Here is a 25,168-nt window from a genome sequence, read left to right as displayed (position 1 = left end):
TAAAGAAGGCAGGGGATGTTGGTGACATGGAGGCAGAAGCCACTACAATCTCTGAAGGGGGGAAATGCAAACTCCACACAAAAACACCGACACAGATTTGAACCCCTGGCCTTCTTGCTGTAGTGGTGAGAACTGCCACATCATATTGACCTCTTAAAATACATTCACAGACAAAGAAAAATCTAAATCTAACTTTAATGAAATTATTTTCAGAGGAATCACATATACTTTGTTTTTGGTTTCCAATCAATCATAAACAGAACACTGAATATTATAAATATATTGTTTGGCCATCAGAGGTCTGTGTTTCATGCTGGTCAGTATGTACTTGGCAATACAAATATTTAAACAGGGGTTCATTAGTCACAAGTTTGGAAAAAACGTTGTTCTTAACTACAAATGTCCTGTTTATTTGACTAACATCACAAAGGCCAGATAATTCATCTGCTGTTAGCTTCAATACATGAGAAGCATCATGAAATAAAAAAAATAAAAAAAGTGGCAGAAGGGCCAAGACCTTTGGTCTCATTTAGCCCCCAACAGCTTCACCTTCTGCTCTCCACAGCTCAACATCAGAGAGCCTGGGAGGGCCAAAGGACCAGGGACAGAAGCCAGGGGCAGGATGTCACGTCAAATCCTGAACCCACTAGCCAAACCAGCAACGCTCTGTGGGACCCTCCGTTCCAGCTTTGAGAACAAAGAAGAGGGGTCTGACACTGGCCAGGCAGCCCCCTGTTCCTGGCTGGACTCCAAGTCTTCTCGGGCACTTTAAGGCTGTCCTACAGGACCATGCTCAGCCTTTGGCAGAGCTAAGAAGTCTCAACCAATCTTGCATGGAGCCGATGCCCCTGGCATACAGATTTGTGACCTGACAGAAAGGACTTTCCTGCCACCTGGGAATTCAGAGAAACTCCAAAATGGAAACACGGACATATGCAGCTTCGCACAGCCAACTGGTAATAACAGTGCTGAATGAGGACATACAGGGACATGACAGAAAAGCTTAAAAATGTCCTACCTATAATGTGTGAATGAACATTATATACAGCTGGTATAAAATCCTTTTAGCAATGCTGCTTGTGTTGGATTCATAAATAATGCAGCTCTATTGCTCCACAGGGAGAGAGAGAACTGTACGAGGCACTGTAAGAAATTCAATACAACACAAACTGGTTTTGGATCATTTTAATATTCATCTCAGCCTACTGCATTAAGTGAGATATATCAAGCTGTCATTGACAGTCAGGCTATGCCATCGCTGATGTAAATAAATTTGCACCACAGCTTGAGGGTTAAAATATTAATAATTAAGAGCAACTTATTGACAACATTTAGTTTTTTCAAGTTTTTTTCCTCAGGTTAGAACAAGTTCTATCATTTTAAAGTGTTGCTAGATACCAAAACCCTCAGTGTGTCTCAATCACATTCGTAAAACACTGTTAACATCCAAATGAAGCAATAAAAATTAGGGTTTGAGGTAACAGACTGAACGATGATGTGCAGTGAAATATGTCGGCCGTGTTTATTGGGTTTTAAACATCTCATATGCAACTCTTTTGATTTGATCTTTATCCTCGTCAAGTCTTTTTGTATTAATCCAAGAAGAGAAAACTTTAGCATGCATTACGTATTTAAGAGCATCCACGTCCATGTGGACATTGTGTTAAAAGATGATTGGTATAGAGAGTTCCTAGAAGTTCTCAAAGGGAAAGTGGAGGTGGGGGTAGTGGGGTAAGGTGGGTAAAACGAAGAGAAAGTGGTGTTCAAGGGTTTGAGTGGTGTCCAGCAGGGTTCAAGTGCTGGTGTTTTGGTCTTTAAAGAGGCAAGAAGCTGTACTGAGATCCAGAATCTCACAACCCCTCCAACACAATAACAGCAGAGTTTAGAGACTCCACATCTTAGCGACTTGAACAATTCCAAAACATGTCCTTGCATTAATGAATTACTTGGTCTCATATGCAAATCAGACAATGGTGCGAGACGCTGGGCATGTGCTAAGAGTACGTTAGAGCGCGGGCGTCTTTCTGTGGGATTGTGAGAGCCGAAAGGTGGGAACTGGGCAACCTTCTCACCCTTGTTCTGTGTTCCTCCCCAAGGGTAAAATAGGAAGAAATGGGGAGGTGGTGAACAAGAAACACACAAGAACAGATATGGGGGGTTGGGGTAGTAAATACCAACACAAGGAGGGGCTAGGTGCTGTGGTAACGGAGTTCTCAGACAAACACTGTGATCGGGATTCAACACACATTCACATAAACAGAACAAACACACTCGCATGCATTCCATAGCCAGACTCCCAAATGGAGAGATTGTACAAAGCACCAAAGCAAGATGTAAATTGGATAAAAAGATGTGGCACTCTGCCATAATCCCCAACAAGACATCACTCTCCCATAGGCAAGAACAAGCTCTGGGAACATGAGCGAAATGACGAGAGGTAAAAGAATTGGTAGATGAATGAGGAAAGAGAAGGGATGAATGGTAAATCTTGGCAAAACTGATGCAATTTGGAAAGACGGCTTATCTTTTTCCATTCTCCTGAAGCTAAACATCTTTAAGTGGTGAGAAGGTGAGCGTGTTGGTGAAGAACCACACCAAATGTGTTTTGTGAATGTGTGTAAAAGTTTCCAGAGTACAAAACCGCACTGTAAAATATGCATATATCTGTGCATGGGACACTTTTCTTGCTGCTGAGTTACAGCTGCCGTCACAAGAGTGACCTCTCTTTCAACCTTTAATGTCTTCAGCAGCCTTGCCCTCGATTCCCTGCATGAACCTCCGCAATATCCCGTCTTTTATCCTCGAACAGACTTCATGACTGAATCTGCACGGATGTTCACTCCATAGAACCAGCACACTGTATGAATCGGTTTTGTATAATGCCGTTTTTGTGTGTCTTCTGTGTAGATTTGAATCCACGATGCATACTCATGGTCATGAATTATTAACACATTAAGATCTTGGGCAACATTTGCTTTTATCCTTGAGTTTGCAGGTAGTTTTGCAAATCTAAAATCATTTGAATAGTGACTTCTAAACAAAATTAAGCCTCTGTCGAATGAACAAAGAGCCCTCACAGAATCCTTTTTGCTTTATTCTTGTTCCTAATGAAAACGGTTTGTGGTAGTTGACAAAATTACACCATATATTATCTGACACCCAAGTTCTTCAAATTGAGCCTTATGTAATGAACCCTCCTATAAGTCGAGTGACTAGATGCAGTGACTGAGTACTTCTGTCCCCTTTACCATGTTTCGATGTCTGACGGTTCTTGATTTTACTGTGTCTCTATGAAGGTGTTAGGAAGCTCACCTTAGTAATGTGCGACAAACTGGACAAGCCTGTCTGCGATTGGATGGTCATACTGTTGAAGACTTGTGAGTACAGTAAGAATCATGCGAGTGCGAAGCTCCATTTCTTTGCTGGTGAAGTTTGAATTTTATAGATGTCATAAAGCGTATGGATGCTAAATCCTGTCCACAGTGACAGAAAAGGAATATAAGGCCTGACTAAAGTGGAACAGATAAATACAGTTTAAAATTAATATAACTTTAATGAATGTTAACTATTTGGGGCATTGTAGTTTCTTTGGGATGGGGAGACCGTGGCTCAGTGGTAGAGTGGGTCGTCCAATAACCGTTCGAATCCCGCTCTATCCAAGTCATTGTGTCCTTGGGCAAGGCACTTTACCCACAATGCCTTGTATGAATGGGTATGAATGGTACATGAATCTTGGTGGTGGTCGGAGGGGCCGTAGGCGCGAAATGGCAGCCACGCCTCTGTCAGCATGCCCCAGGGCAGCTGTGGCTATAATGTAGCTTACCATTATTGAATGAATAATGGTTTCTGTATGCGGTTTGAGTCACCTCGAAAAAAGCGATATATAAATCCAAGCCATTATTACTAGAAAGAATTCTAATAGAGATGTATCACGAAAAACAACCCACTTTGAAGACGAGCCTTTCAAGGTGAAGACTAGTTCATGGGGGGATGATAGATGGAGGGAGAAAAGAGGAAAACGTGTGTGGGAGAGAGATCAACACATTTCATGAACCGGACACACCCTGATGTGCCTATAAAATAGATTAACAATGCATCTACACTACACACATGATATGCAGCACAGGATAAACCTCCTCCGATGAAGAATGGGTCTGAACATCAAATGTTGGTCTTCCATCACTGTGACACTTTTGGGTGCAGCTTCAGTGAAGTATTACCAAAAAAGCATTAAAGAAAGACTTTTATTAAACTGAATACTGAAGAGTTTTACTGAATTATAGGAGAGGAAGAGAAAAACGCGAAGCTAAGTAGCCATCAGTTCACATCAGTCAGGAGAGTAGAGATGAGGAATGAATTTGTAATATAGCACAGAGAAATCGTTTGTACAGTAAAAAAAGACTTGGACTTAGAATAGAAAAAAAATATAGTTTAGACTTACCGTGTTGGTACTACAATACAAGACTGGCTTTGTTGCACAATATTTCCCTCTGGAATTAACAACATATTTCTATTCAATCAGGTCTTGAGGACTGGGGGTTGTCTTTATATTTGGGGTTTGTATTTATCTCCCAGTGTTAAGGTGAGTTATGCATCACAACAGCGCAGAGACCTCAGAAACAAGAGATACATGATGGATGCGATCTGCAGCCTCCTGACTGAGTCAGTCAAACGTCAGGAGCGCAAAATAAACGAGAGACTTGGTGATCACACGGGGGGATGCGCTGTTGCATGTGTGCATCTCGTTAATGGGATATAAAAATTGGAACACAAGCTCCTTAATCACAGCTAGAAACACACAACCGGGTTCATTTATATTTTGTAGTGAGATCATGTGAACCTTCCATATATTGACACAAAGGTAACATTAGACAGAACCTATTATCACTATTAATACAATATAAATTTGTAATGTGTGTCATTGTGTGATTATATGAATCGTACCTTGTAGCGCATCTTGGGACAGGAGTGGATGTAAAAGCCCATGTAATAGTAGGACAGCTTTGGGGACTGTTTCTGCAGCTGCCTGGTGAAAGCGATCTCCCTGTGAAGGGGAAAAACACACAAATGTACTTTTACAGACAGGCAGAGACAGAGAGAACGCTTAATGAATGTGCAGCACAGCGGAATATTACAAACAATAGACCGTTACGAAAAGAAGCACACAATTTTCCACTGAATTAATCAACGGTTTAGAGTATTATGTAAATGTCTGAAATACATGCTGCTATTCCATCGTGCAATATAAACAAAAAAGCATTTGATTGGCTCCATATTCACTCTGCAGCAAAATATAATAATGCCAATTGCATACCCAAAGTCATTAGGAGTTGTTAGGGTATGAAGATGAATTAATAGCCCTGGGCCCTTAAGAGCTAGATTGTGTACTGGTAACGGCCAACATTACAAAGCTTAATCATGATTACAAGAAGAGACAGACGAATTGGAGCCAGACAACCACAGAATATCTATTCTTAGTTTGAGAAAGCTGCTCTGAAACAGCCTCACTGACAAGTTACTTCAAAAACTGCACCTCAGGGAATTAGTGCCATTTTGAGTTAAATACCAATTCTTCTTCTTTTTATTTACTTTTCATTGTTTTACGGTTAGTTAGACAATGTTAAGTGAAAATCTAACTCTGGACACTTGTAGTCAACACCAGAAATAGTCACTATGTGTTTTCAATCATCGACAAGGCTATCATCTGGAGAGAAGAAAATGGCATATAATGAAATCCAATGGAGCGATGCACGTTTGCATATCAACCTGCACAGAGAGCCAGCAGCTGCTAGTTGCACTGCCAGCCACACTAACACCAATTTGTCACAATTTACTCAGAGAAGGCTGTGATCCCTTCCAATCTGCGAAGATAACCGTGGCTGACGATGACAATGAACTCGTGATTTATGCTGCCAGTCAATTTTGTTGAGGCTTCAGGTAGCTAATGGAACATATTTGACCTGAATGCATTGAGCAAAGTGCCTTGTATTTCAGTAGCATTAAATATTCAATATGGTGTAAAACTTGAAATTTTAAAAAAAGGCTACTGAACACAATTTTTAGGGAGACAATGATCGAGATATCATTTGTCACAAATTTTCTAATTCTTTTAAATGGTTTTTTGAGAGTAGTTGACTCCAAAATAAAAGTGTTTTTGTAGCAGACAGAAAAATTGAAAACACAAAGCTTCCTTGATTCTTACACTGTAAGCTGTGACCACCGAAAACTTTTGCACAGCATTTTTCTAAATAGAATAACAACTACTGTAGACGAGTAGCTTATGACTTCAAAGTGGCTATAAAAAACTAATTAAAGTGAAACAAATTAAAGAGTTATTGAGAAAACAGCACACAATACTTCAAATTCTAATACTTAAGTTTACCCAAACTAACTTCAAACGTGTTTTCCTTACTGTTTAGGGCATCAAGAGCACATGAAAGAGGGTTAGTAAGAAGTAAAATTGGGACCAGCAGCTCTGACTAGAGCAGTGCCCAAGCCGAGGAAGTAAACACCCACTTTCAAAAAGGCTGCTTTTCTTGGTCTCATGTCATTACACAAAAACAACTGCCTTCACTCGATCACCATTGAGCCCTGGGGCAGAAAAGGGGGTAGAGAAAAAGGAGAGCGAGAGTGTGTAAAATAAAGATTTAGAACTGGGAGGATTTATACACCTTCTTCAAATACAGTAAATGTCTTCGCTGCTTTATTTGTGTCCCAATGGCTTCTTCCTTAATTGCATCCTTTTAGTGAAAGCCTATTTTCCCTTTCCCTCTGCAGTTTCCTTTGCTATTCCATAACTAAATTCCAGCTCCTTTTTTTCCTCCTGTTTTGTTTCACTCTTCCTTCCACAACTCTGAGTTTCTCTCGCCTAAATGAAGGGGGAGAATTCCCTTTCTTACAAAACTTAGGAGACAGAGAATGAGGCCTTGAAATAAAATAGATGCACTGGAAAATAAGGAACGGGACAAAGCAGGCCAAGTAGAGGGGGCGAGACAGTGGGAGAGAGAGAGAGAGCAAGAGGAGAATATAAAGGAGGAGGATCAAGAAAGAGAAAGGGACAGAGAAGAGCGGCTGCTAGAGCGAGGTGCTAGAAGGTCACCCGCTTGCTGCCAGGTTCCTGGGTTCCCATCCCCTCACCACAAAAGGGCCCGGCAGGCCTGAATTGGGGGAGGGGGGGTCAATAGAGGCGAGGGGCCCATTCACAAAAAGCCCAGCCCCCCCACCCCCTCCTCACTTGAGGCCTTCACACCCCCACCTCCAATCCAATGGCAGCAGCTTGAGCCTGCCATTATCCCCTCTTCAGCCATCTGACACTCCAGCACAAGCCAATTATCAAGCCCTCTGCTCCAGCACAGCTTCCCTCATACTGATGTGTGCACACACACACTCACACTCACTCATTCACTCACACACACCCATAATGATGCATGCCACAAGGTGCTTACTGCAGCTTTGCGTGGATGTGGAAACTTTTCATGACCAAACACTTGCGCGACTAGTTTTGATTAGCCAGATGCAACATCAAGAGTGACCCACTATTTAACTTCAACAGCAAATGTTTGGATATTGTGCATTAGAAAAATATATAAACAGGGATTTCCTAAATCATTACAGACAGTCGAGTGGGAGAAATCCAATGACTCAGTATTGGCTGTGACCCATTTCCAAAACTTGTTTATTGGCTCCAGCACAGCAGAACTCATTGACTAAACTGTAGCTACGATTGCTAAAAATATGCAAACAAGCGAGTGGGAACATTTATATTTATTCAAGCACAGGTTTTCCTAGAAATTCTACATCAAAACCATTTACAGAACCTTTTCAAACTGCAGCTTATATTTGAAAATATGTGCATTCTTGTACCTTATCCATCTTCTAAGTATATCAAAATAAATTGAATATTTATCTGTGAATGGTGAATACTTTGGTTCAGGATCATTTGCACCACAACATAATAAGGATATTCCCATAAGGAAGTGATGCAGGTTGGACACCAGCTGTGTTTTCTACACACAGCACCTCAAGCACTTCATTATCTGCCTCTTTTCTCCTCCTCCTCCTCCTTCTCCTTGGTCCTCCTAGTCTGTGGCTACACTCTTGGAAGGAATTCCTCAACATCTCCCTCTTCTGTTTGCTCGGCACAATCACACCATGAATAGTGTATGCTCTTGAGATCTTCAAAAAAAAAAAAAAAAGGAATGTCTTGACAACTTAATCGTTATATTATATATATATATCGTAATACTAAAACAGTTTCAAGCCCCCCCCCCCCCCCCCCCCCCCCCCCCCGACAATTTTCATTTGGATGATTATAGTCTTTCATGATAAATAAAAGAAAAACATCTGACTTCATTTTTTGAGACACTGAAGTTTGATTTCATGACTTATAAGCTCAAAGTCTTAACAAAAATGGTTTATATATTATAGTTTCTGTATATATAAGGAAGAAGGTTCAATGTTCAAAATGTTACTGTGTTGACTTGCCTGTAAGTTTAGAATCCAAACTCTACATGCAGTATTTTTCTTTTGTTTTTTAAAAGGCTGTTCCTCAAAAAATGGCTTCCAAAAAGGGTAATTGAGTGAAAAGTTTCTTCTTTCTTTCATTCAATGAGCGGTAAGGTTCTATACATCTGTGATGTTTTTGAAGTTCGGCAGTGCACTTCAACATGAACTCCAGCTGTGTTTGCTGTGTCGAAGGAGCGGCGCCTAATGAAATTGAGATTTGCATAAAAGCATTGTGTGAAAGGAGGGGTGATGTGGGCCCACAGGCAGTCCGCACCACAAGTTTCAGCCAGACTCAGTCGGGCCAAGCAGACTAAGGAGTGTACAGACCTGATCAAAGGCCTGGACTCTGATGTCTGTAAACAAGTGGGAGCATTTCAGTTCTGCTGGCTCGCTTCTTCAAGGCCTCCTTCACACATAAGCACACAGCGCGCACTTTGTGTTACTCTTGGAGTCTGACTCCTAAAATAATAAGTGATGAGGGACTGTGCGCTCAGGATGGCCGAGTTGTTCCTGCTGCATGAGTGTGGCCTGTCTGTGCCGACCGCCGGGCTGATTTAATGCGTGATTACACCTACCGGTACACACATGAATAAACACTCACTACTCACACTGGTGCACCTGTAGACGCCAACTTTAAAGCACAGATCACCCCGGCCTCCCACATCTGTGCAGAAATATTTTTAAAAGCCTTTCTCACATTATTGGGTTACACTATACAGGAAACACCAGATATGTGTGCCTGTGGCATACGTGTGTTCTCCTGTTTCATCTTGGAAAAAAGCAAACTGTCGTCAGTCGAACCTCAAAAAGAGCTCTGCCTCAACCAATCAAGTGTGAACAAAGAGGTATTTCTCCTGACCTAAGGTATTCTGGCATTTACATTATAGTATACAGTTCTAGAGATAAAACACAAGAGTCATGGAGAGAGCAGGTTAAGAGAAGGCCAAATGGAGGCGAATGAAAGTGAGGGTGAACAGACATGTAACCAGCGGGGAGAGGCAGAATTATGTCTTTCATGAGCTTATTTTGAGAAAGGCTGCAATATAATGACTCAATGTGCACAGTTTTTATGGGCCTCTGAATCACAGTTTTCAAAGGGTCACAAAGCCGTCGGTTTAGAGTGCATCCCTTTAGATCCCAGGAAGCCCCAGCACTTATAGTACTGATACGTGATGTTACTCAAATCACTCGCTCACTCATACATATCAGCAGGATCAGTACCTGCTACTATCATATTCAGCCTTAGGTCCGACAGACTGTCTTAAATAAGTTAAGAAGTCAACACAACTGTTCGTTACATGAACCCAGCAACCATGCCTACTGCTCAAACCATCTGTGTCAAACTCATTTCAGTTCAAGGGCCACATGCACTGGAGCAGTATGATGACAGCAATGTTTACAGTCACTTCATAGCAAAGTCATTATTACATCCTGAAGGCATTCAGATATATTGCACATTTCACAAAACCGACTGTGAACAACCGGAATATTCTGTTTATTCACTGTTGCATCTTGCTGCGATCAGATGTTTAGTTCTTGGTGTCAGTGTTGTGTTATGATCGCTCACCTTCCTAAAACAGTGCTCCCCACAGTGAAAATTAGAAATAGCAGGTACTTTTTCAAGAAAATGGGAGCAATTGCTTTCATTGTAATTTGTACACTTTGCAATGTCATCCGGTTTTTATTTGTGGGCTGCATGTATTGATACCCCTGGGTTAAATTTCTAAACGGTTGAAGTTTAAACCAAAACAGATTTATTGTAACGTTCTTTTTGAGAAAGAATTCAAAGTATTTCTATTGAGTGAATCATCAGTAAGCCAAGATCAGTGAAGTGTGAACGACATCATTTATACCAAATTTTATTCAGCTGCATATTCCTGACCAAAAATATAAAATAAGTATTTTGGAGTCGTGAAACATTGTCAATTTGATGGAAGAACATTTCTTTTGTTCCTCATGAGTAAATGCATCAACAGGGTCAAACCAGCTACTTTTTCTTTATTTGAAAAATAATTATGGAAGATTTTAAAGTAATGAGGGAAACTGTATAGTTAATCCTCAGCTCACATCTATCCCAAACAACAGGGGGTAGTTAATGGGGATTGTGGAATAAATTACACCACTTACCACTGTACATTTGAAAGAAAAAATGCTGGACTGGTCCACAGAAAGGATTGATTGCAGAAGTATGACAGAAAGCAACAAAAGTTTAAAAGATGAGCCGTCTCCCTGATACACCGTAGTTTCTATCTTCTGGCCCAACTATAAATTGGCATAAATCAGCCTCAGAAACTAACCTGAGAGCAGAGTAGGACCCCAAAGACAGCGAGGCAAAGTCTGGGTGGTAGTACAGGTAGACAGAGGACACGCAGGTAGGCAGAATGTCAATCACTCCCACCGCCACAATGCGTCCGTCCAGCCAGTACTGCTGGTGAAAGGAGCCGTAACCCATCTCAGGCCCATCTGGAGAATGTTCAGCCTGAGGAAAGGCAAAGGCAGAGAAAACAGTAGAACACGGTGGTCACTGGTCAAAACAATAGTAGCACTCTTGTGTCTCGTATGTGAGGCATATTAGTCACAGTGGAATGAGAAGATTATATTAATAGGACTATTTTAATGGCCTCATCAAGCTTTTTCAGTCTTCAACATAACGCACACCTGCGTGATGGCGTCTTATAACCAAAGCGCTTTCCCTGCCAGGGCCCACGTATTATGTGTGGGGGTGTACAGTAGCTTCGCATTCAGCCTGCTAATGGCTCCCAAATGTGGAGTGAAAGCAGGAGCAGGGTGGAGTTGGGGGCTGATGGGTGGGGGAGGGGAGGCCACAGGAACACTCCAGGAGAGCACTTTTTAATAAAAAGACCCGGCATGAGCAAAATCCATTTAACCAGGCAGCGGTGGAGGGTTGCCAAGCTTTCTCCTATATGTCCGTGCCTCCTCTCTCCATGTGGCAAAGAAGAATGTGAGTATAGGTGTGAGCCCGCATGCTTGAGTCTGCCCCATTAATAAAACTGTTACGGTTTTGACACACATACTCATCGAGGGATCTGCATGCTGAGCTTTTCAATGAAGTCACGTCACTGCTTTTATCACAGAGGCTTTAGGCCGGAGGTTAAAAGTCATAGCAAGTCAGCTTTTGTGTGTGTGTGTGTGTGTGTGTGTGTGTGTGTGTGTGTGTGTGTGTGTGTGTGTGTGTGTGTGTGTGTGTTGTCGTTGCACTACGTATCAGGATCCTCCCCTTCTCTGACACTCATCTGGACACAATTAGGCGGCGCAGACGTTGCGAGTTATCACAACACTGAGGGAGCTGGCTCACTAATCCAGTGCACCACCGGGCCCGCACTCCAACCAAATTAAACCTGACCAAACAGAAATGAGGCACAGACACATATGCACACACTCCCTGCAGTTACAGTTCTGTGACCCCACATGGCTGACAGTTTCCCGAAGTAGAGCTGGTAATAAAAATAAAGTCACATCCCTCTAAGTGAGGCCCTTGGGCACTCAGGTCTGATTACCTGTCCGACGCAATGAATACCAAGGCCCATTCCCTTTCGTGGGTATTTTTTGAGGGATAAATCTAAATACCGAAATGCTGTTCCAAATCACAGAGGGAAATTCCTGATTAATAAACTATTTCTACTCTATTCTATTCTATGATGAGGGTCTATTAAGTATTATTCATATTGATTGACTGGCAGGTAGAAAAAAAAGAGTCAAGAATGACAAATAAAAATGAGCATTTATTTGTAGGGTGATAGGAACCACATCTGGATCAAGACGTGCACTTTATGCTTGTCGTCGGCCGGTGGAACTGTCTGTCTGCATAAAGCAGGCGGCCTGTTATTTCTTGGCACCGGTTCCCCACCGAAACACTGGAGGCTTTGTCAGAGGCCCCCACACTCTGTCATTTGGAGGTTGTAAGTAAAAGGCAGGAGCGCGAGGTGATTTTTCTTGCCCCACCATGAGCGTACGCACTTCAGCGTGATTATGTGACGCTGACTGCCAGGGCGAGAGAAGTAATGGTCGTGTTTAGTTTGTGTGTTTGTTTATACGCTTGTAGAGTGTTCAAGGCCAATCTTGTCCGACTAGACCTGTGTGCCACCTCAGACGGCAGTTTAATGGTTGTGTCCTTGCCACTGTGACAACAATCTAAACATTCCCTGGAACATTTCAACCCCCCCAGTGCTTCCCCAGCAGCCCCAAATCGCTCTCATATGGCCCGAATAGACGGCACCGTGAGCAGCATACTTTATTAGGGAGGGATACGTTTACTGCGCCTTTGTTTCAAGATATTAAATTACATCGCAACGGTAGAAAAAAAGTAAAAATTTGAGCACAAGAGAGTAGAAATGTGTCGATTTGACACTTCATCATTCTAAATAGGTAAAGAATACCAATCAGTGAAGTTCTGTCAGTGACCTTCTGTTCTGCACTGCTTGATGTGCTTTCACTTTTAATATGAAAATCCTAATATTTATTGTTGTGTGAGGCTGTATCAGTATTTGGTGTGCAAAAACTGAACAGTTACAACATTATAACCATGAATAGGTGAATAACACAGATGCCTTTTTTTATTTATCATAACACCTATTACGAGGTGTGATAAACAAGGCTGTAAATAAACACTTTGTGCTTCAAGTCGTGTTAAAAGCAGGAAAATGAGAAGCATAAGCGTTTACCAGGAGACAGGTTAAGATAACTAGATGACTGGGTCATCTCCAGATCCTCAGCTCTTCCGAGGTACTCTCTGTGTGCAGATGTCAGAATGCATCAAAAGAAGTTGAAAAATGGAAAATCAGTCAACAAGAATCCAGGTTATGGAGATTGAGAATGAAAGCGAGCCCTTGTTGTCTTCACTAACAGGACAAGCTACGCTCAACTTGCAGCAGAATTTGAAGTTGGCTCTGATAAAAAAGGTGTCAGGATAACCCAGTGCATGACAGTTTAATGCCTAAAAACTACATTGCCACATGCGCAATATTATATTTTATCACTGACTGTGGAAGGCATCATTGTATGAAATGCAAAGTCACACACGCAGGAAGGGTTCAATCTGTGTGATTAAACTCTACAAAAGATCTGATCAAAGCCTGTGTTTGGAATGAAAAATTGAGCAGTGGTTTCCAGTGCAAGAGTGGAAAAGTCTTGGCTTGAGATTAAACAATTGAGGTGTGACGAGTTGGGTAGGAGCATGTTTTGAGTTGCTTTGAGTTGATTCCACCTCTCGAATATAATCAATGAATAACGCCACATTTTGGGAGTAGACCGAGTTTTGTACACACCATTTGAAACATTAATACTCGAATTTCATCTTGTATTTATTTGATCTCGCTGTTATTCACCCGTGACTGTAAACAGTTACAGAACATGGTAAAAGAGATCTGCGATGTTCCATGTTTAAAGCCAATTTATTACATATAAATCATACAAATTAAATTAATTATTCATAGCCATTCTATATCTGAAGCACCAAGCTGACCTACTCCATCAGTGATGTGAAGACACAGCTGATAAAACTGTTCTTTTACACATGAAAGTGCTTTACATTCGATATGAAACAGCTAGTCTTTCTGTTGACCCCCAGAGCTCTGGCATATACTGTATAACGCAGTCTATTACCATCGACTACTGCCAAATGTCAGCTGATGCATTCAGTGCTGAAACGTCTTTCTTTCCTTATGTAATGTGAACTCTCTCTACCTCGGGGTGGTTGAAAGACCGAGGAACAAAGCATATAGATGGGAGTGTTTCAGAGTAGTGGCTGATAGGCGGACTAATTGTCCAACACCCTGGTTAATGAGTGTTTGCCTCTTTGTTGGACACATTGGGGGAAACTAAAGAAAAACACCTGCCTGGCTGCTGTTTATCATGTTTGGAGGCACTGATGTGCCACTGTTACTCAGAGACCACAAATGTGTTTCCATTTCTGTTTCTATGCGTAAATGTATCAGAAAAAAACAAGTAAACAGTGGCAGCTGATGTTAATTACCTCAGAGTTTCAACATGAAACCTCTGTAATTTTGGTGGAATCGAACACGGTAACAAACAAATCAGACACCCTGGGTCTTAATTAACTGCAGTTGAATTTATAAGCAGACTGCATACACATATATACAAATACACACTTACATGTGAACGTCCATGTGGTGACAGTCTGTGTGTGTGTGTGTGTGTGTGTGTGTGTGTGTGTGTGTGTGTGTGTGTGTGTGTGTGTGTGTGTGTGTGTGTGTGTGTGTGTGTGTGTGTGTGTGTGTGTGTATTTTAATAGCACCCTGATTGGAGACAGATGAGGCCAACACGCAGAGGTCGTGTCGAAAACCGTGCATAATAATTCAGAAATGGAGATCACTTGGAGAATAGACGACAGAGAGGGAGATCAAAGAAATAAATAAAACATATGCTGCACAAGAGGAGGCTGGATGAAAAGAGCTGGCCCCCTTGACCAGCCAGAGACGAGGGGATGTTGAACATGTGAGGCAGTGTGCCACGGTCCGTGCGTGCGCACGCATGTGTGTGCAGAGCTGTGTAATTCGGTGTGCCTGGCCGCCAGCCTTGACGAGGTGATAAAAGCTTGTTTCCTATAAACACTAACGATGTTCATTAGTGAGGACCTGCGGGGGCCCACGGGGCAAAACAAAGTCACTGTGTTTGTGTCAGTCAGGCGGTGTGTGCTCCTGGACCCCAATCCTATTAAAGTGGCGGTTATAAGTACCTATCCAGGGTCTAATTGCTGGTGTAATTGTCCTGACCCAACAGGTCCAATGGTGTTTCTGAAAGCTACAGCTCAGGCATACTGAGTGCTCAATGATGCCACCTCTAACCAACATCCTTCATGTAAAATCATCAACAAATAACTTTTTGTTCCAGTTATTAAAAAAATCAGTCAAAAGGATGGTATCATATTTTCCAGGGAGCCCAAATAATTACTTTTCTCTTTAATAGGCCTGTAACCATCTGCTTGATCCCAAATCGATGCCCACAAAACCGCCTCATCAGCCAGTTTCTGTACCACACCACACAAAGTGAAAGGCAACGGTATGGTCTACTCTGTTGAAGCCATAGGGGAGGACTGCTATGAAAGCCTTATGTTCAACACAGTTGCGAACTAGCGATGCAATCTGGACACCACATTTTACCGTTTTCCCTTCCGCAACACTGCCTTTTATACAGACGGTGAAATTAAAAACCCTCCGATATGAAACAAAACCCCCTGCCCGAATCCCTTAACCCCACTAAATCTGGTGCAAAGACGGGTAGATGGGTAGGTATGTGCAGCACCAGAATGGAAAACATGTATTCATCCCTTATAGAGAGTGTTTGAATAATACCTAAATACTGATACCCTGCACATTTATGAAAACGTTCATGTCTATGGCAGTGATTGTAGCAGGGAGACCATCTCTTGGTTGGGGAAAATCCTTCCAGGTAACACATCGGAATGAAAAGAGACATTTAAAAGTGTTTTTTATTAAACTGTCGACAGTCCAAAGGAAATACATACCTCGAGTGGTGAATCACAGAGAAATCTCCGGAACTGTGAAGGGAAGGAAAGAGGGAGGAGAAACACGGGGAAAAAGAGTTAGTTCTCTGGGTCACAAACTCTTTGGAAAAAACATAAATGAAAACCATTTGCTGTCCAAGACGGTTTATCCCTCCAAGTTTTCTTCTTGCTCAGGTGTCACATATCAAATGCAGCCCTCCATTTACAGAGGGGCATAAAAAGGAAGAGCGTATTTACACAAATGAAAACACTTACCCTATCAACTGAAGCTTACAGTCTTGGGAGGACACAATGACAGCTCAAATAAGCAGTGTTGCCAATGTCAAAATAGTCTACTCTCAACACAGACTAAAATGTACAGCAGATAACTTTTTGGGGATTTAGATGTGTGGAAAAAGGAAATCTTTCTTTTATTCTATCCACTATTGCTTTTTCCCAACACCAGAGTCGAGAGCGGCGTTTGCAGTCGAGCTGACCCGGATGGAAGCGGGAAGAAACGTAGCAGTTCCACCATTCGGGCCCAAAACCATTTTCATAATGAGAACCAGAGTGACCACGGTGACGGACAGCTTTTGGTTTGCTCAGTTTGTTTCAGCCTCATGAGCAGCACAACAAGTTTCGAGTTTGCATTTCACAAAGACGTGCTGCAACTGCGTCATTCAGTCGATGACATGTTCAACTTGGACTCTACTGGGCAAAGCACAGATTTAAATCAGAACAGAAGTGTTGTAAACAGACAGAAAGGGAGCACAGAGACTTTATTAAACAATAATTTGATAAGTGTGATTCGATTTTGAGATTAGGAGGTTACAAGATGACATGTCTTTGTACGAATTGCCATTGATCATTTATCCATTTTCTATTTGTGTGTTCTCATTCAGAGCCTCATGCAAATAGGGTTTGAAATAGTAACAGAATCTTAAAAGACCAGTAATTGGCTTGTATTGAAATAATAACATTTGCTAAACTATGTTGGCAAACTTGGTTAAATCTCCTCCTCCAACATTTACTGTTATGTTCTGAAGACTGATGGACTAAACCAAACCCAAAGAGGAAAAAGCTACTTAGCGATTATTATTAGGTTTGCCTCCTAAAATCCACCCATCTTCTAAACTGCTGATGGTAAGTGAAGGCCAGACAGGCCAACAGTCCATCACGGGGCAAAGGAGACGCCTTTGCATGTTCTCCCTGTGCCCGCATGGAGTTTCTCTGGGCACAACAAACGTCACACAGAAAGGCCCAGACCACCCAGGGTGTCTTGTTGTGAGAGTTCTGGCCACCTCTTGCAGTCCTCCTCTTGACATTTCATTTTCAGGTCAACCCTCTTATGCCTTTTGTCTTTATTGCAACACAGATTCTCTGGGAGTTACTGGAAGTTCAACAAAAGCACATGGACATCTTCTGTCACTTAGTATATGCACAGCAGCGTGATGACTGCTGAAGGCATTGCTTCACAAGGTGGGGCAGTCCTGGCTTAGGTGCAAGTCCACAATCCTGCCAAGTGTAAAGAGTGGGTGCCTCTCTAGTGCGTGTGTTTGTGTGTGTGTGGCTACAAAACAACAAGCTGTCATTTCATCTGTCTTTTCCATTTGTCTCTTTTTCTCAACTCCACCGCAGTTTTCACTACCTTTAAAAGCCGCCTACTGGCCTATCTGATCATGTCAGAATAATGACTATTCCAATAAAATCTTTGTGAATTTACTGTTACAAAATAATACAATCTGATAAAGATGGATAATGCTCAATATGTACTGCATAAACACATAAAGATCTAACAAACCGCCCATTGAGGTTTGGCGTGGTGATGGACAAAATTACAACAAATGCAATAATTAAATCCCATCCTACAAAAGCTTTATCCCACTTCAAACTTTCACCTTCCTCTCTGAAGCAAAAGCTCTGTAAGCTCCTGAGCCTCCATGTACCCATAAAAGACCATCTTTCCATCTCCTCTATCAAATTCATCAACCATAGAGAATTACAGGGGGCAAGTGTACTTGCCACTATGCCACCGTGTAGCCTCCATACAGGAAGCAAAATTATGAAACTTTTTTTACAAGGCCCTTTTCATACAGAGAGAAAATGCAGCACAAAGTGCTTTACGTGTTAAAAACAAACCCCCTTCTATCCTCCCACAGACCACCCCTCAACCTCCATCCCTTCATCTCATGTCCTTTAAAACAAGAACAATGGCAATTAAAGCTACAAGCAGCATTGAACGGGTCCTCGCACAGATACGCACGTTGAGGTTTGGTGCACGTCAGAGTGCCATGGAAATGTGGGGTAACGACAGTACATCAAAATGTCAAAAATGTCAGATTCCTGATACCACAAGCTGGCGCTATGAGTGTGACTGGACATGAGCATACGGATGTGATCAGGGCAGCACTGTGATGACACTTTTGTGAAGTGTCAGGCAGACTGCAGCAATTAAACAGCAAATACCTGACACATATTCAGAATTTAAACAAACTTGCTACACAGAGGAATGTTTTCACACTTCCCATGACCACTGTGGAAACTGGAGTTACCAGATCTGTTGAGTCGACAATGATCTTTGCCCACACGAACGAGCGCTTGTCAAGTTCCCCCACCTGAGTAATCGTGCCAGTAAAGGGTAATTATCCACTCCTGCTTCTGCAGTGACTACTGCTCTGCCAGTCGACAAATTACCAACAGCAAAGCCTCCCAATGCGCAGCACTGCTGGAGGGCACAAATGAAACTTTTGTTTAAAACTCACAAAATACCTAAATGGTTTACCAACAGAACAACAGCTGCACTTATTAGATGACATCATTTATAGAGGACAAGCTGCAACACTGTGTGTGTGTATGTGTGTATGTGTGTGTGTGTGTGTGTGTGTGTGTGTGTGTGTTATTAAAACTGACTTAGTGGTATAATGCTGTATTATTTGACAGGGCAAATATATAGGATTAAACTTACATGGATTAGAGCCACTTATTACATCTAAATGGACACTTGGATGTGTGTGTCAGTATTTAACACCTTCTTCCCTTCTCCTACCATCGAATGTGTCGGCCCTGCTGGGCAGGGTGAGGTCGCTCCGCTGGAGTCCACCAGGGTTGAAATCCCCCCTCGTCCACTGGTAAACAACAGATCTCAATGCCGACACACATGCTGCACATGAATACAGCACTGGCTTTGATAACAGAAGAAGAATTAGGATTGTAGCTACTGCTCCAACTCTATGTCTGATAAAACAGCCACCTTTATTCGAGCCCTGTACTTTCGAGTGTCCTCATGCACAACAACACATGGAGTCCATCACTTCCTCCCCAACTCTCCCTTTCTTATAGTAAACAGTCATCTGTGTACGATTAGATGTGCAAGCAACCGTCTCAAGCACACACTGCAGTGTCTTCCCTCACACACACACATCTGCTTCGGTCTAATTGTGACTGAGCCCCCGTGTCACTGTGCTGTGTGTTGTGTGCTTATTTGAGCGACAAGTCCTCATAAATGTCTCAGTATCACTTCACGTCTTCGAACCTAATCATTGTTTAGAGAGTGAAAACTAACACCGCAATGTGTAAAAATAAAATAAACTCCTGCTAACTGAACGTAACTTAAATAGGATCAACACTGTTGGACATGCTGAGACACTAATACCACATATGTCTTTACTGTGAGCTACAGTGTTGTGAATAACCCTGAAATAATGCATGCCAAAAGTTACGTTTTGCTCAATCATCGTTTTTTTAAAAAAAAAATACATTTCATTGCCATTTCTCAGCTTTTCCCTTACTGAAAGTCTCCGCCATCAACCAGAGTAAATGCAGATTTAACAGGATTTGTTTTCCTGAAAATTAATGCCACATGTGCAGGAACTAAGAGTCACGGCTCAGCACAACAGTTAAGACCAATATGGGTGAGTGTGTGTGTGTGTGTGTGTGTGTGTGTGTGTGTGTGTGTGTGTGTGTGTGTGTGTGTGTGTGTGTGTGTGTGTGTGTGTGTGTGTGTGTGTGGGTGGGTGGGTGGGTGGGTGGGTGGGTGTGTGTGTGTGTGTGTGTGTGTGTGTCTAAATAATAGCCAGTTTGTGCTTCACCTCTGTCAGAAAGCCATGATTGAATGTGGAATCCTTCTTTCCAGTGGTGGTATGACAGAAAATGCATAGATCTTTAAACAAACAAAACCTTCCCCCTCTCGGCCATCATACTGTCTAATGATTGTTCTATTGTGGCAGTGCCATTCAACACGCACTTTCCCCCATCACCTGGATGGAAGCCAGGCTAAAAGTAATCCCGGTTCTGTCCACAGGTAATACTTTAATGGATTAATAAATACCTCTACAAACACTAAATGACCCAATTTCCGAGCAGCAGCTCAGCACCAAGTGGCAGGACTGCAAAACGTGCAGTCATCTTACGAAAAATGTTTCTCTTTTTTCTTTATGAACATCACGGGCCAAATGACGGCACTGAGGCTCCTGATTAACTTGCTTGTCGTCTCCTCAGACTCTGATAGGCAATAACATCCTCAAACTAAATATATGTATAAATAAAATATATACTAAATATAGTAAAAGTAGATATTTTCATAGAGAAATTGTAATCGTTGTCATTTTTAAACTATTCAAGGCCTTCCTATGGACCAGTCAGTGTTTGTCACCCTGTGTTTGTCACCGCTGTCATAGGTCATTAAAACAAAGCTTATCATATAAATATTCAAAGGTGGCCTCAAACTCTTGGTGAGGCTTGAATAAGTGTTGCTCAAAATCGTAAGGGTTAAAGTTCTACAAGGGAAAACTGCTGTTTAAAGAAGCAAAACAAAAAAGCAGATTCATGTCTGAACTGTAGATATTGTCATCGGGTTCAGTTAAAGTCAATATAGCATGTAATGTGTCACGACCTCCAATTCACCTTCTTCTACAACTCAACTGCAGTAAATGGTTCCAGCTTTATGAGTAATATCGGCATTATTATTGCTTGTACCATCACATTAACGTGAATATCCATCTTGGAGAGACAATCAGCAGCTATATGAGCTCAGCGCAAAGTCATTATATTTTTACATACGTTTTTGAAAAGCCATTACTGTTATACCCCTTAAATTGATCCAGTGCAACTATTGCCCCGAACTGAAGCTGCTCATACAAACACACAAATACAAGCTCGCTCTTAATGGAGGCACTGTTATGGCACTAGGAAAGAATCTGCCACAGTCTGCCCAATCTCACAGCTTTTATTATTTATTAATTACTTTACTTTTTACAAGCTGGAGAATTCTGTAATTTACTACAGCGTCCTGGCAGGAGGGGGGAGGAGGAGGAGGAGGCTGTTTTTCCAGCCCAGAGGGACAAAGAGCCCTCTCAGCCTGTCCTGCACTTTCTGCATCCAGAGCAGACTTTGCGTTCTCCCCTTTATAAACAGCTCAGGTGTATGAATACATATATTCTTTTAGAATTGATTCCCTGTAATTTATAAAGTAATTTCTACACTTTATGAATTTATACCTATTGTCTCAGCCTTTAACATACTACATGCAACCTTTTAACCTTTAGATTCATATTCTGTCGCCAATTGAAATGCAAACTTGTAATAACTATAACTTCAAGACTGCTTAAAGTCAAAGCATTTGTAAAACTACCAGAAAGCAGACAGGTTAGCCAGCATGTCACACATTTGTAACATGAGCTTTTCTGTGAACTTTGAAATAATAAAAGTTGAAGTTTTTTTTGAAAAAAAAATTGCTCTTTTTTTTATTTTTTATTTTAGCAATTATAAAGCCATTAAAAGAAAATATTTGATAGGTCATAGAACAGGCAAATATTAAAAGTCCAACAAAAAAGAACGCAAACAAAAGAATGAAAAAAGCCAACATAGGATAATGATTCCTTCAATTTTTTGCGTGTAAACTGTAAAGTGTGTAAACTGTTATCAACAACGAAAAAAAAAGATTAATCCTCAAATTGAGCCATTGTTCTGAGATTTATTTTTCAAGGGAGAAGTTTTTAAAACTGTAAACTCATGTAACAACCCCCCCCCCAAACAAAATACAGCATAAGCTGCAGAAAGCACTCAGATGTTCCTGAGCATGTGCAGAAAATTATTCGTGCAGTACCTGACTCTCATCACACTCGCTGGGGTCATCGCCATGAACGCTCATCTGGTAGCGGGCAAACAGCGCCGCTGATTGGTCGAACGATGCCGCAAACTCAGGGTCCTCATAGTTCGCCGGCACTAGCCTCACCTTCAAGCACAGGGTGCGGAGGGAAGTTTGTAAGCATGGACAATGAATGTGAGGACAGTGGATAGTTAGAAGACACGTTTTGGAGAGGATACAATGACAGAAGACACTGCAGGAGTCAACACTTAAAAGTGCTTTGAAATGTGAGGATCAACATTAGTCTCCTCACGCCATGCTGGGGAAAGTCTGATTCTTTTCCTTTTTTTTTTTTTCATATCATCAGACTGTTGGACATAGAGAGGAAAAAGGCTGCAAGCAAACAGTTGGAGACTGATGTGTGTTTTGAAAATAGAAAGATAGTGGGAGACTTGAAGATGAGGCTAGTGCATCGCTCACCTATTAACCACCGATCGCTTGCAGACAAAACAGCAATGCCAGCTCCAATGTCCGGCGCAGCGGATATCTGAAACAAACCTTCAGCCTGCACACCTACAGGCTCGACCCCGCACCGCGGACTCCTCTGCGAGAAAGTAAATAATTTTGAACAGCCTGCTCGCACTGAGGAAATTAAAATCTCATCACCACTACTTATCCTAAATTAAAAGGGGAGTTGAGGGAAGACACTGCAACTATCATGAGGGTGGGAGGATGGTGGACCCAAATGAGGCAGACGTGTGAAGGTCAGGCGGGTTCAGCTGACACAGTACTACCCCCCACCCACACCCACACCCCCCACCCACCAAACCCCCCCACTGCCCAGTCAAACGACCCGGCTGCTGGGCCACAGGCCAGCTCAGACACCTGGAGAAACGCCGCTCTCGACCATGGCATATGGAAACATTTTCTCCTCGGCTTCCTCTGCCATTGACTCTCACATTTATACACAAAGTCTTTAACGCGTACATGGTGGTTCACTTTTTGTTTTCTCCTTTTCACACAGACGTTGTGGGTTTTCCGTCTGACACTTGGTTTAAAGTTTAATTTTTCACACTGCAGGTCAGACACGTTGTCAGTTCAAAAGAAAAATAACATGACACCCTTTATTTAATAATGATTAGCTGGAAGTCATTATTCATTTCACGCTCTTACAATAAAAACAAATATTGAAATTAATCAAAAAGCATAATATGATATTTAAGTTTTATAAAAGGAGCAATCAAAGCAAGATGTAATCATTTTGATGCCTCTATGCCCAGATTTGTCACCCCTGTCCCTCCCTCCCTCCCTCCCTCCCTCCCTCTCCCCTCTCAGGTTGCCCCTGGAGAAGTTTGACCTACGTCTCCCACCCTCTGACCTGGCTCTCGGAGGGTTTGTCAGGAGGGTCCTTGTGAATGGCCATCTGGTAGAGTTTGTACACCTGGTAGGAGGCGTCGAAAGAGGCTTTGAACTGCGGGCTAGGGGGATTGGAGCGCACTAGCCTCACCTTCAAAAAGAATACGGGCAGACAGGGGTTAACGTCAAAATGGAAGAGGTGCGAGGAAAAACATGAGTGGCGATCAAACATACCCAAAAGAAAAACACAAGAAAAATCAAAGCAAGGAAAAGTGTCAAAGAAGTGCGAAAGGCTGAGAGAGACCGAGAGAGACCGACAAACACACGATCTTGTAGTCCATCTTTGTTTAGTACTTAAACAATTTTACATCCACAATGCAGCGCCAGTTTGTGTATTTATTTGATGTAATACACGGTGGATATTAGTGCAGCATATACAGACAACATTAAGTGGTTAAAAGACTTTCAATACAGTACAAAAGATCAGAAAAAGACGAGTTAGCGTTCTTTGTTTTGTTTATTTTACTTTTTTTTTTTTTTTTAAAAAAAAGGTACTTCTTTCCAGCCTTGGAAGCAACTTCCATGGAAAACAAGAAAAAAATGAGGGTGTGTTATGTCGGTCTCTCCATGACACTGACACAATCTGGACTGTGCAAAGATTTTAGGCAAGTTGCAAAAGACATTCATCATATTTCACTGCAGTTTATTCACTTTGCATTTAATGATTTGGTCAAAAACATTTGTATTTGTGCAGCAATATTATTTTGCAATATATCTTTCACATGTGCCTAAAACCTTTAAACCAAACAGTAAATCAGTAACATTTGAGGCTCTGCACCAATTGCAGCAATTGTCCAAATACAGAAATAACCATTAGCCTATTTGTCGCAGGGTGTGGATGAGCCTATCCCCATGACTTCACCAAGTATTTACTCATGGAAACTTTTTTTCAACGTTTCAAATATGTTCTACTTGAAGATTCATATTTGTTTCTTGATGACAAATCTTGAAATTTATAAGATGTGGACCACAGTCCACATTTTGCTTACTTGTCTGTCCCTTTGTCCATCTCTCGTTCTTTATTTACTCAGAGGTGACCATCAACTCTCTACTTACTATCTTCTACCATTTCTAATGTTGTCAATGCGCTGCTTTAAGTCCAACTTTCTAATCATGTGCTTTGTTTAATAAAGCGTCCCTTTGTTTTAAAGCTTTTGCTGGCTACAAAGGCTGTGCCTTTGGAATCCCCTGGAAGGATATGATAGAGGGCTTGAACTCCGGGTTTGTTTGGTTTGGATTTAAAAGCTTCTTTCTCATATGAATACTTGGCATCACATCCATTTACTCAAACCGAGCGAGTTGGTCTGTTGCATAAGGAAAATCAGGGTTAAGTTTAGTTTCTTTCATTTATTTTCTGGTCAATATATATATATATTTATTTATTTTATTTTTTTAAAGGAAGGACATGCTCTGTTCTAATGACCCTCGAGCAAACAGTGGACTGCGTGGAAATATCTTTTTAATTACAGCCTTGAAATTAAAACAGACAGTCGAGGTCTGACTGGTGATTAACGTGAAAAAACAAAAAGGTGTCTTAAAAATGTAACTAAAAGATGCGGTACTTTGAACTTTGTCTGTTATTTTATTAAATGGTTGAGTCAGCACGCCGCCAAACCCACTGCATACCGGCAAAAGGATATTTGAACAAAAATGCTATGAGAGGGCAAAAAGTGTGGGAA

General features: G+C 41.7%; 1 protein-coding gene across 6 annotated transcripts in view; it reads right to left on the bottom strand.

Annotated features, from left to right (window-relative positions):
* Positions 1-25,168, bottom strand: part of ate1 (arginyltransferase 1) — a 55,797-nt gene that overhangs the window by 18,564 nt on the left and 12,065 nt on the right. For 2 of the 6 annotated variants that reach the window (XM_080482113.1, XM_080482115.1), the window contains exons 7-10: positions 22,092-22,220; positions 16,010-16,042; positions 10,803-10,984; positions 4,945-5,044 (exon numbers count right to left, since the gene is read on the bottom strand). In XM_080482113.1, the coding sequence (XP_080338239.1) occupies positions 4,945-5,044; positions 10,803-10,984; positions 16,010-16,042; positions 22,092-22,220 (444 nt within the window). Of the gene's footprint in view, positions 1-4,944; positions 5,045-10,802; positions 10,985-16,009; positions 16,043-22,091; positions 22,221-23,451; positions 23,581-25,168 lie in introns of all 6 variants that reach the window. The other 4 variants (XM_080482112.1, XM_080482114.1, XM_080482117.1 and 1 more) reach the window with 3 other exon arrangements.

Source organism: Lipophrys pholis, assembly GCF_963383615.2.
Source record: "Lipophrys pholis genome assembly, chromosome: 15".
In the NCBI taxonomy this organism is placed as follows: domain Eukaryota; kingdom Metazoa; phylum Chordata; class Actinopteri; order Blenniiformes; family Blenniidae; genus Lipophrys; species Lipophrys pholis.
This window is presented reverse-complemented; position numbering and strand designations above follow the sequence as displayed.